This window comes from Pseudophryne corroboree, chromosome 4, assembly GCF_028390025.1.
Source record: "Pseudophryne corroboree isolate aPseCor3 chromosome 4, aPseCor3.hap2, whole genome shotgun sequence".
Lineage (NCBI taxonomy): Eukaryota > Metazoa > Chordata > Amphibia > Anura > Myobatrachidae > Pseudophryne > Pseudophryne corroboree.
The window spans coordinates 701,429,452-701,442,115 of record NC_086447.1 but is presented as its reverse complement, the minus strand read 5'-3'; the positions used below and the strand labels follow the sequence as shown (position 1 = coordinate 701,442,115).

Here is a 12,664-nt window from a genome sequence, read left to right as displayed (position 1 = left end):
ACAGGATAAACAGCGAGTCAGACTTTCTGACTCCAGCCGTCCTGGAAACATATTTTCAGGGCCCTGACAACGTCAAGTAACTTGGAGTCCTCCAAGTCCCTAGTAGCCGCAGGCACCACAATAGGTTGGTTCATGTGAAAAGCAGAAACCACCTTAGGGAGAAATTGAGGACGAGTCCTCAATTCTGCCCTGTCAGAATGAAAAATTAAGTAAGGGCTTTTATATGATAAAGCCGCCAATTTTGACACACGCCTGGCTGAAGCCAGGGCTAACAGCATCGTCACCTTCCATGTGAGATATTTTAAGTCCACAGTGGTGAGTGGTTCAAACCAATGTGACTTAAGGAACCTCATAACAACATTGAGATCCCAAGGTGCCACTGGAGGCACAAAAGGAGGTTGTATATGCAGTACCCCTTTTACAAATGTCTGAACTTCAGGTACTGAAGCCAGTTCTTTCTGGAAGAAAATCGACAGGGCCGAAATTTGAACCTTAATGGACCCTAATTTTAGGCCCATAGACAGTCCTGTTTGCAGGAAATGGAGGAAACGACCCAGTTGAAATTCCTCTGTAGGGGCCTTCTTGGCCTCACACCACGCAACATATTTTCGCCAAATGCGGTGATAATGTTTTGCGGTTACATCCTTCCTGGCTTTGACCAGGGTAGGGATGACTTCATCTGGAATGCCTTTTTCCTTCAGGATCCGGCGTTCAACCGCCATGCCGTCAAACGCAGCCGCGGTAAGTCTTGGAACAGACAAGGCCCCTGCTGGAGCAGGTCCTTTCTTAGAGGTAGAGGCCACGGGTCTTCCGTGAGCATCTCTTGAAGTTCCGGGTACCAAGTCCTTCTTGGCCAATCCAGAACCACGAGTATCGTTCTTACTCCTCTCCTTCTTATGATTCTCGGTACTTTTGGTATGAGAGGCAGAGGAGGGAACACATACACTGACTGGTACACCCACGGTGTCACCAGAGCGTCCACCGCTATTGCCTGAGGGTCCCTTGACCTGGCGCAATATCTGTCTAGTTTTTTGTTTAGACGTGACGCCATCATGTCCACCTTTGGTTTTTCCCAACGGTTTACAATCAGGTGGAAGACTTCTGGGTGAAGTCCCCACTCTCCCGGGTGAAGGTCGTGTCTGCTGAGGAAGTCTGCTTCCCAGTTGTCCACTCCCGGAATGAACACTGCTGACAGAGCTATCACATGATTTTCCGCCCAGCGAAGAATCCTTGCAGCTTCTGCCATTGCCCTCCTGCTTCTCGTGCCGCCCTGTCTGTTTACGTGGGCGACTGACGTGATGTTGTCCGATTGGATCAATACCGCCTGACCCTGAAGCAGGGGTTTCGCTTGACTTAGGGCATTGTAAATGGCCCTTAGTTCCAGAATGTTTATATGAAGAGATGTTTCCATGCTTGACCACAAGCCCTGGAAATTTTTTCCCTGTGTGACTGCCCCCCAGCCTCTCAGGCTGGCGTCCGTGGTCACCAGGACCCAATCCTGAATGCCAAATCTGCGGCCCTCTAGTAGATGAGCACTCTGCAGCCACCACAGAAGAGACACCCTTCTCCTTGTCGACAGGGTTATCCGCTGATGCATCTGAAGATGCGATCCGGACCATTTGTCCAGTAGATCCCACTGAAACGTTCTTGCATGGAATCTTCCGAATGGAATTGCTTCGTAAGAAGCCACCATTTTTCCCAGGACCCTCGTGCACTGATGCACTGACACCTGGCCTGGTTTTAGGAGGTTCCTGACTAGCTCGGATAACTCCCTGGCCTTCTCCTCCGGGAGAAACACCTTTTTCTGGACTGTGTCCAGAATCATTCCTAGGAACAGTAGACGTGTCGTTGGAATCAGCTGCGATTTTGGAATATTTAGGATCCACCCGTGCTGACGTAACACTACCTGAGATAGTGCTACTCCGACTTCTAACTGTTCCCTGGACCTTGCCCTTATCAGGAGATCGTCCAAGTAAGGGATAATTAAGACGCCTTTTCTTCGAAGAAGAATCATCATTTCGGCCATTACCTTGGTAAAGACCCGAGGTGCCGTGGACAACCCAAACGGCAGCGTCTGAAACTGATAATGACAGTTTTGTACTACAAACCTGAGGTACCCTTGGTGAGACGGGTAGATTGGGACGTGGAGATAAGCATCCTTGATGTCCAGAGACACCATATAGTCCCCTTCTTCCAGGTTTGCTATCAACGCTCTGAGTGATTCCATCTTGAATTTGAACCTCTTTATGTAAGTGTTCAGGGATTTCAGATTTAAAATTGGTCTCACCGAGCCGTCCGGCTTCGGTACCACAAACAGCGTGGAATAATACCCCTTTCCCTGTTGTAGGAGGGGTACCTTGATTATCACCTGCTGGGAATACAGCTTGTGAATGGCTTCCAAAACTGCCTCCCTGTCGGAGGGAGACTTTGGTAGAGCAGACTTCAGGAACCGGCGAGGGGGAAACGCCTCGAATTCCAGTTTGTACCCCTGCGATACCACCTGTAGAATCCAGGGGTCCACTTGCGAGTGAGCCCACTGCGCGTTGAAATTCTTGAGACGGGCCCCCACTATGTCTGAGTCTGCTTGTAAAGCCCCAGCGTCATGCTGAAGACTTGGCAGAAGCAGGGGAGGGCTTCTGCTCCTGGGAAGCGGCTGCATGGTGCAGTCTTTTTCCCCTTCCTCTGCCCCGGGGCAGGAAGGAATGGCCTTTAGCTCGCTTGTACTTATGGGAACGAAAGGACTGAGTTTGAAAAGACTGTCTTTTTCTGCTGATGTGAAATGACCTGGGGTAAAAAGGTGGATTTTCCAGCCGTTGCCGTGGCCACCAGGTCCGATAGACCAGCCCCAAATAACTCCTCCCCTTTATACGGCAATACTTCCATATGTCGTTTGGAATCCGCATCGCCTGACCACTGTCGCGTCCATAACGCTCTTCTGGCAGAAATGGACATAGCACTTACTCTTGATGCCAGGGTGCAAATATCCCTCTGTGCATCACGCATATATAGTAATGCATCCTTCAAATGCTCTATAGTTAACAGTATATTGTCCCTATCCAGGGTATCAATATTTTCAGTCAGGGAATCCGACCACGCGACGCCAGCACTGCACATCCAGGCTGAAGCGATTGCTGGTCGCAGTATAACACCAGTATGTGTGTATATACTTTTAAGAATATTTTCCAGCCTTCTATCTGCTGGTTCTTTGAGGGTGGCCGTATCAGGAGACGGTAACGCTACTTGTTTAGATAAACGTGTGAGCGCCTTATCTACCCTAGGGGGTGTTTCCCAACAGGGCCCCTGACGGTGTCTGAGACGCCTGGACAGGCACTAATTGATTTGCCGGCTGTCTCATGTCATCAACCGTTCTTTGCAAAGTGCTGACATTATCACTTAATTCTTTAAATACGATCATCCAGTCAGGTGTCGACTCCCTAGGAGGTGACATCACTAACCCAGGCAATTGCTCCGCCTCCACATCATTTTCCTCCTCATACATGTCGACACACACGTACCGACACACAGCACACACACCGGGAATGCTCTGATAGAGGACAGGACCCCACAAGCCCTTTGGAGAGACAGAGGGAGAGTCTGCCAGCACACACCAAGCGATATATATATATATATATATACACAGGGATAACCTTATATAAGTGTTATTCCCTTATAGCTGCTGTTTATATAGTTTTTAGCTGCCAATAGTGCCCCCCCTTCTCTTTTTTACCCTGATTCAGTAGCAAGTCTGCAGGGGAGAGTCAGGGAGCCGTCCTTCCAGCGGAGCTGTGAGGGAAAATGGCGCTTGTGTGCTGAGAAGATAGGCTCCGCCCCTTCACGACGTCCTTATCTCCCGCTTTTTCTGTAAAAAATGGCAGGGGTTAAAATACATCCATATAGCCCAAGAGCTATATGTGATGTATTCTTTAGCCAACCTAAGGTATTATCTGTTATATTGCGTCTCAGGGCGCTCCCCCCCAGCGCCCTGCACCCTCAGTGACCGGAGTGTGAAGTGTGCTGAGAGCAAAGGCGCACAGCTGCGGTGCTGTGCGCTACCTTAGTCTGAAGACAGGATCGTCTTCTGCCGCCGATTTCACCGGACCTCTTCGCTCTTCTGGCTCTGTAAGGGGGCCGGCGGCGCGGCTCCGGGACCCATCCAGGCTGAACCTGTGATCGTCCCTCTGGAGCTAATGTCCAGTAGCCTAAGAAACCCGATCCACTCTGCACGCAGGTAAGTCCGTTTCTTCTCCCCTTAGTCCCACGATGCAGTGAGCCTGTTGCCAGCAGGACTCACTGAAAATAAAAAACCTAAAATATACTTTTATTCTAAGCAGCTCAGGAGAGCCACCTAGCCTGCACCCTTCTCGTTCGGGCACAAAAATCTAACTGAGGCTTGGAGGAGGGTCATAGGGGGAGGAGCCAGTGCACACCACCTGATCCTAAAGCTTTTATTCTTGTGCCCTGTCTCCTGCGGAGCCGCTATTCCCCATGGTCCTTACGGAGTCCCAGCATCCACTAGGACGTCAGAGAAATAATGTTTAATTCTTTATCAAAAAGAATATCTCCAGTAAAAGGCAAAGACTCCAGAACTTCTTGGATTCTGAGTCAGCTTTCCATGTATGTAGCCAAACCGCTCTGCAAACTGCTACTGCTGAGGCTGATGCCTGAGAGGTGTCACGATCCTGACTGTAGTTTTCATATTTGGTGACTTACCTCTACCATCTGTCCTGGATCCTGTGTCTTTTTGCTCACTGGGATAAACAGCTTGTCAGTACCATGAGTGCAGAGTTAACTAGCTCCACCTGTGGTGATTAACTTTGTGTTCTTTCGGCCTGCTAGGCTTCACTCCACATCAGAGCCTAATCTGGAGTACTCACGTGACAGTGTCTGATCACCTGACCCGAAGCTGTCCAATCCTGTGCCAGCCTGAGACTCTCTGAATCACCTGGCTCTGCTCACCAATCACCAGGAAGTATAAGTCAGGAGACTTGAGTTGCACACTTTGCCAGTTCCTTGTGTCACACACTCAGCTATGTGTGAGCATAGAAGCTGAGCTCCCTAAAGGTAACACTTGTACTTTGGCTCCTGTAAAACACTGCTCTTTTGCTACCCAGTCTGGATTACAGTTGTGTTACCATTGATATCTAGTATTCGTCTCGTCTTAAAGCCATAGCCGCAGTATTCTACAGTCTCATCTTAAAGTCACAGCTGCATTTTTTGTCAGTTTCGTCTTAAAGCTACAGCTGCAGTATTCTTTAGTCTCGTCTTAAAGCCACAGCCGCAGTATTCTTCAGTCTCGTCTTAAAGCCACAGACGCAGTGTTCTTCAGCCTTGTCTTAAAGTCACAGCCACAGTCACTGTTCTACTTACAGTTGCGTTTCCAGTTATATATGGTACCAGCCCGGATTACAGTTGCGTTCTAGTATACCGGTACACAGCCCGGTTCACAGTGCAGTTCCCAGTCTCACTGGTAACCAGCCCGGTTCTCAGTCTCACCTGTAACGTCTTCAGCTCTCTTCCCAGTTCTGCGCAACTCCAGAGAACCTATTTCATAGTAACCTTGAGTACACACCTATTCCGATTACATTATATCCAGTTCAATCTCACCAATACATTCACCATCCTGCTATCAACACCAAGTCCCTGGTGATCCAGTGGTCAGGATACGGCTCCCTCTGCCGAGGCCAGGGTTCGATCCACGGTCAGGGATTGCTCCTTCTTCTGATTCCAATAGACCAGCCTAATATACACATAGTCCTCCAGTCGCCTGCACAGACTTCACTAACACCGGGTTCACAAAAACCAGTCATGACAAGAGGCAATTGTATACATATCCAAGGCTGCTTCTTCCATAGAAATAGCTGCCTGTTTGATATGTGCAATATGGGATTTTTGCTCTCTAGATGCCATTGAAAAGTCATCCTCCAAAGCATCAGCCCAGGCTGCCACTGCTTTTGCCATCCAGGCTGAAGCCATGGCTGGTCTTATGATTGCCCCAGACAAGGAGAAAATGGTTTTAAGAAAACCATCTATTTTCCTATCCGTGACATCATTTAATGATGTTGAAGGCAGAGGTAATGTAGATTTTTGCACCAATCAGATGACATGCGTATCTACTTTGGGAGCCACCTCCCTTTTTAAACAGTCCCCAGACGGAAGAGGATAATGGGACATTTAAACACAGGTGCCTTAGATTTTAACAAAGGCTCTGCTGCCTCCTCTAAGGACAGAATGGTTTGCATATCACTAGTTAGCTCAGGAATGTCCACTGAGCTGAGGCCTTCCTCCTCGTCTCCATATGCAGACCCGGAGTGCGATGAGTCTTCACCCTACGACGAGTCCTCATTTAAAACGTGTAGACTGAAGATGTTGTTTCATGTCTATTTGATTTACTTACCACCGGCCTTTCAGCCTGTTTCTGTTGAGAAGCTGCCGATTCCTGTACTAGATGTGATAACCCCCAGGTGGAATGTTGCATGTAAGGGTTAATAGGGTAACCTATCCCTGGTATAAGAGCTCAGCTATACTGGATAATATCTTTGCAAAAGCAGCAAATTTGTTAGATGGTCATGAACCGAGGGGAGGTGCGACCAAGGGAGCGTCTAACTCCCCACTGCTGACATCAACCTCAGGGATTGCTGACTCATACTACTCCCCTGGAGTCTATGATTACTAAGGCTTAGTGCTGGTGCAGCTGAGGTGGGAGCCACGTAAGCAACTGTTCGATAGTTTCCATAGTGAAACAGTGCGGCTGTGTCTCTCGTTTCCCCTACTTCGTTTCCCATTAACTTCTCCCCGTGCTCCGGCCGCAGCCTGGTAACGTCTGCTGGACTTGCTAGTACATCCCACAGAGACACCCGTCGAAACAGCACTGTACACTTGGGTAAGCGTTGTTACGCTTACCCACGGGGTAGTGGCGGGGAGTTTTTGGAGCGACTCTCTCTAAGGTACGTATATCACACTTTTTAGAACGAAAAATATTAAGAGTATAAAAAAAAAAAAAAAAAATAGCTTATGGATGCTAAAAACCAGCAGCCCACTGACCATGGTCCAGCTTCTGCCGCACCAAAAAAACTGAATTGCCAGAGCCAGGAGGCAAGGATATAGGGACAAGCCCGTTACATTCTGGGAGGCCGCAAGCTTTGATCGTTTGGTTCCAATTAATGATATAGGATTATTAAAGCTTCTTTCACTAACTTGAACGCATCTGCCGATCACCATAGTACTGGTAGCCACGGCTTTAACGCCCCTTGGCTAATGAATTACAGACCCTTTACCTTGCACTGTATATTACCCGCTACTGCACGTTAACTTATAGAATCTGGTATAAGTTCCTGGGGCTATGGGTTAAAGGCTTTAGGCACCCATGATCAGGGCAGTTAATGCAGATTTCTGTTAGTGCCTCCTCAGGTCCAAACAGAAATCTGCCTTGACTGCAGCCTGCGGACTATAATTTAATAGCCCTTGTGGATCAATTAACCTGTGGTAATTAACTGCGGATAACTGAATTTGGCCCTAAGTAGGCTTGCACTTCGAATTGCACTTGGCAGACAAATAGGTGCACAGGTGTACATAATTAACTATTGATGGGCAACACATTTTAATATTCGCAAATCACCCTTAAAAGTATTTACTCACTCAACATAAGGATGTACTTCTTAAAAGAGCATTTGCCCAACAGAGTAAATGACCAAACAAATGCCCATATTTGGAAGGCAAAACACTGGTTATGTCCATTTGAGTGAATATGAATCCACGATTGTGGATCTGGTTGAGCAACATAAACAGATGTGTCATAGTAATAACATACATTTATTATTCTTTATTTACAGTACTTACTCAAATAGATCCCGGTTAAGCAACCCTGGCAAGTCATATTCCACAGGAAGCTCATAGCTGTGCCATAATACGGCTGCTACACAGTGCAAATGAGAAGGGGATGGCATTAAAAGACCAAACTCTCTAGGGGAGCTGTTGGGAGAACTGAAGCTGCTACGACCGCTCCTTTTCAATGAAGCCACTCTAGCAGAATCACGCACCCACTTCAACAGAGCCTGTATTCTACAGTTTAACAGGAAAAGACAACACATTGGCATTAGACAGCACAGTGGTTAGTGTTTTACATCCAAATACACTGGTTATACAGATATACACTGTTCACACGTGCAATACCACTGGTACTGGTGCTCAGTCAAGTTCCAAAACAGTACCTATAAATGATCCACTCGAAAATACAATAAAAGAAAAGAAATTATGTCTATATCGGCGCTGTTATCTACAAGATTCCGACACCGATTGATTTTGACAGCTGCAGGTGTTGATGCCATATCTGCACAACGCTGTCCCTGGCTCCGGGCTGTATGTGAGATATCACGTGAGTAATGAGATCTCGCGTGGAGACGGCTGGTCAGGGAGAGACCGCGCATCAGCATTAAGCATGTGTGCTTTTCGATGTTCCTTCCTGCTTTGCCTCTGTAATGAGGCGAAGCAGGTTGTGCTATAGCATCAAGATCCGTGCTGCTGTAATACATCTCCCCCAATGTATGAATGAACAGTGCTGCTGAGCATTCATACATTGAGGGAAATGTATTAAAGCAGCAACGCCTGCAGCTATCGATTTCAACAGTTCCAGGTGTCGTTGCCCATACACCACAACCAGGGACAGAGCTATTACTGGCTGCGCTGGGTACTTGCTCTGGGCTGCATGCGCGCTCTCCAAAATTAGCGACATCTCGCACATGCGCACTGGAGCCAGCCTGGAAAGTAGACACAGCTCATCAGCACTAAACTGATGCACTGTGTGCTCTAGCAGCGATCGCCTCCTCAGTTTTGGCATCCGAGATGTTAATACATAGCGGCAATGCTGCTTCCTGCTTTGCCTCATTAAAGAGGTGAATAGGAATCATTATACCCACATGATAAGTGCGGGTATAATATATACACCTCTAAGTATCAATTCAACATTAAATTGCACCATTCCAAATGGGACTGGTTTGACATTGCATATTATACTGTTTTGGAACTTGACCAAGCACCAGTATCTGTGGTTTTGTGTTATTTTATTGTATAAAGTATTCGACGGTCCTCTCTTCCACTGGTGGCTGCGCCATGGGTCTTATACAATAATTTTGTTTGTATTTGTTCACATGAATGTTTACAAGCATTTGTTGTTATATATGTTTTGGCATCAATTGTACATTAAAATACAAAGAATCCTTTTATGGCAAAGACATGCATACTCTACATAAAACATAACATTTCAGAGAGTAAAGCATTGTTAAAACATTCCTCTTTACTTCTGAATAATATAACAAACAATAAACAGAGAACTTTAATAGTTTATATGAACACAGATGATATAGGCACATAAGCGAACACTTATGAGAAAGGAAAGTACCTATCCTTTGTTCCAGGGTCTTGAGTAGTCCCTAGCTGGTACAGGATATCGATTGTTGAGTCTGATGATAAACCATTGAGTCTTCCAAAAAGAAGAGGGCTATTTAGGTCTGGAAAAAATGTAACTGTAAGTAACATACTATTTATTTTTTTTAAAGTAAGAAAATTTATTAAGAGTATAAAAGCATAAGGATTTGGAAACATACCAGCAGGATCACTACCAGACGCTGCACCGTTACGAAGGAGGATGTCAATGAGCCGAAGACCTATCCTGGTGGACTGAAGTCCAATCTTAACCAACACAGCCTCAATGTTGGGTGAATGCATGCCGCAGTATGGTGACATCAGTAAAGCAGCACATGTCTGTAGCAGGTTGGCCGTTGGTGCTGCAGCACTTGCCATCATAGCTTCTAGTTCACTGATATGAGTGAGGCAGTGATGTAAAAGCCGTAACCAACCAATGCTAGAATAAAGATAGAAAGCAATTACATACTTCAAACATTGAAAGTACTAATACCTCTTGTGGATTTCATTCTCAAATTTACACGTGTAACTCATTACCTCAAAAGTCACAAAATTTGTTTGTGGACTCCATTGTACAAGAAATTATTTGTTAAATGGAGATGCATTTAAAACAAATCTAAGACAGGATTATAGGAGGCAAAAAACCTTGGAAACGCATAAGAAGTCATCGAACACCAGATGGCGCTCTGTACAGTTCAATGTATAACAATTTACGTAGTAGGAAACTAGCCATACAGATTAGATGAAGCCATCACAGGAAACTTATACCCCTGTCTGCCCTGGAATTTGGAACACTGTTCCAATACGAATCAGACACAGGACAGAGCCATCTGGTTTCAAGACCAGGAAAAGAGGAGTAAAAAAACCAAATCCTGTCTGCAGTTCCAGAACTGGAATAATATGCCATAGGGTACTGAAACAATGTCTCTCTTTAAGCAAATAATTCTGCTTTGCCTCTGGGAACACGGATAGTAAAAAAGCTGGATGGGAACTATGGTACATCTCTGACCCAGTTATCTGCAGTTTAATCAAATTGCAGGTCCCAGAAAAGTAGCACATGGGCTCCCATTGCCAGTGTTCCTGAGTATACAGCCAGGTAATCCCCAAGTATGGAAGGGACTTCAGAGGGCACATCATGCCAAAATTTATATTATAGCCCCAATGAAACCCATAGGCTTTCCCCAGACCCCCTGGATATGCTCAATCTGAGTGAGCAAATCTGCTATGGGTTTGCCCAAACACCTCTCCACTATTTTACTGACCCAATCCAAGGCTAAGATTGATCTTATTAGAACCATTACCACAGTGTGAACAATCTTAAGGGTGGCCTCAAATGTACTGTCAGTGCTGTCTCGTAAGCTAGCAGTGTTTGGAATTGGAATGTTAATGGTTTTTGATAGGCAAGTTTTTGACCATGTATTCCCTTAACGTAGACTATACTGTATATCAACAATCAATTGGCACAATTCTGCGTTTAGCTGATGATGGTCTTAAGAAAAAAAAATCTGCAAATCCAACATGTTGCAACGCCTCAATTTGCTGATTATGACCAAAAAATGAATCTTAACTGTAGAGTTGGGGATTTTTAGGATTTTGCCGACCACTAACAGTCGTCAGAAATCACTGCATCTGTTTGGCCACTGGGAATCAGCCTACTTTATGTATGGGCCGCATAAGGCAGGGATTCTCATTTCACTGTACCTCCAGTAGGGAAAGCATAAAGGGACTGTATATTGAGGCAACCCTGATAACTGTGAGCATGATCAGATTCATTAAGCAGATCTCCCAACTGAGAAGAATTTTTTTTAGTGGTGGTGGGGTGCTTTTTCATCTTAAACAGCACATGATCCTTCAAGTCTGGGATCTACCTGACAGCACAAACTAAATTGTGGGGTCAGCACCTTTTGCCACCTCATATTACTCCCAAGAAGTAAACTCACTCTAAAAAGGAAAAGAAAGCTGCAGTTGCACAAACTAGAAATATGTGGAGCCATAGAAAACACAGGCCGGTGAACAGGAAGAGCCCATAAAAATACCAGCACCCCAAAAAAATCTCACCACTACTTCAACGTAAGAGGTCACAAGGGAGAAGGATAAGGAGCTGCCGCTGCTGGTCAAAGATTGCTGTGGTATCAGTTTTAGTGGTCTTACAAAACTGAAAAGGAGGAAGTGCTGAAGAGGTTGCAGCCCTCCCTAAGCTCATCACTTAGGGATGGCAGCCACCCCCACAGGATAGCTTACTTCGCATAAGTTTCTATATTCTCCTCAAATGGCAAACACACAATATACTGTAAGCCATGCATTTTGTTATTGAAATTACAAGTGTACTGAAAGTAATTGTGCATAATTTTTATTTAACCATCATCAATAAATACTTTGTGCTTCTTGCTTTAGCATCAATCCATATTTCCAAACCAGCAAAAATGGTGTATACAGTATATGAAAGAAAAATATTAAAATGTGTAGGAAAAATGCATAAATGATCAGACCACTGTGCTCATTGATGGCAGAATAGGGGAGATCTGGACATTAGAACTCCCCAATCTCTGGACTTTAAACACTTAGCCCATTAAGGTCACCTACTACAAACTGTCATCTGAACCCCTGAAGAGACAGTACTAATATCAGGATTTTGGTACTTACCGATAAATCCCTTTCTCCGATTCCACAGGGGCCACTGGAGCGTAGTTACAATGGGGAAATAGTAGGCAGTAATTGGGAGCTGGCACTTTAAAATTCTAACAATGTGGCTAGCTCCTCCCCTACTATCTCCCCTCCAAGCCAGTCTACGTAAAACTGTGCCCGAGGAGAGCTGGAATAAACAAACCTTAAGGTAGAGGAGGTTAATGACGCCCTGTAAACCAGGATAACACAAACCAAACCTGGAACAGAACCTAACAGAAAACAGGCTAGCCTGAACTCAACAAGCAGGCACCTAGTGATCTGCAAACCGTTAAGCAAAAAACAAGGAGGAACAGCGCTGGGTGGGCGTCCAGTGGCCCCTGTGGAATCGGAGAAAGGGATTTATCGGTAAGTACCAAAATCCTGATTTCTCCTTCATCCACTAGGGGCCACTGGAGCTTAGTTACAATGGGGACGTCCCAGAGCTCCCAAAACGGGTGGGAGAACGCTGAGATTCCTGTAAAACCGCTCGGCCAAACTGTAATGCAGAGGCCGCAAAAGTGTCAAACTTGTAGAATTTGACAAAACGAATGTCGGACAAACCAAGTAGCCGCCCGACATAAAG

At 45.8% G+C, this 12,664-nt stretch overlaps 1 protein-coding gene across 9 annotated transcripts in view; it reads right to left on the bottom strand.

The window, feature by feature from the left end:
* The window catches only part of BIRC6 (baculoviral IAP repeat containing 6), a 771,630-nt gene that overhangs the window by 312,213 nt on the left and 446,753 nt on the right, over nt 1-12,664 (bottom strand). For all 9 annotated transcript variants that reach the window (XM_063917949.1, XM_063917953.1, XM_063917952.1 and 6 more), the window contains 3 exons: nt 9,600-9,856; nt 9,395-9,503; nt 7,837-8,058 (listed from right to left, as the gene is read on the bottom strand). In XM_063917949.1, coding sequence (XP_063774019.1) covers nt 7,837-8,058; nt 9,395-9,503; nt 9,600-9,856 — 588 coding nt within the window. The remainder of the gene's footprint in view (nt 1-7,836; nt 8,059-9,394; nt 9,504-9,599; nt 9,857-12,664) is intronic.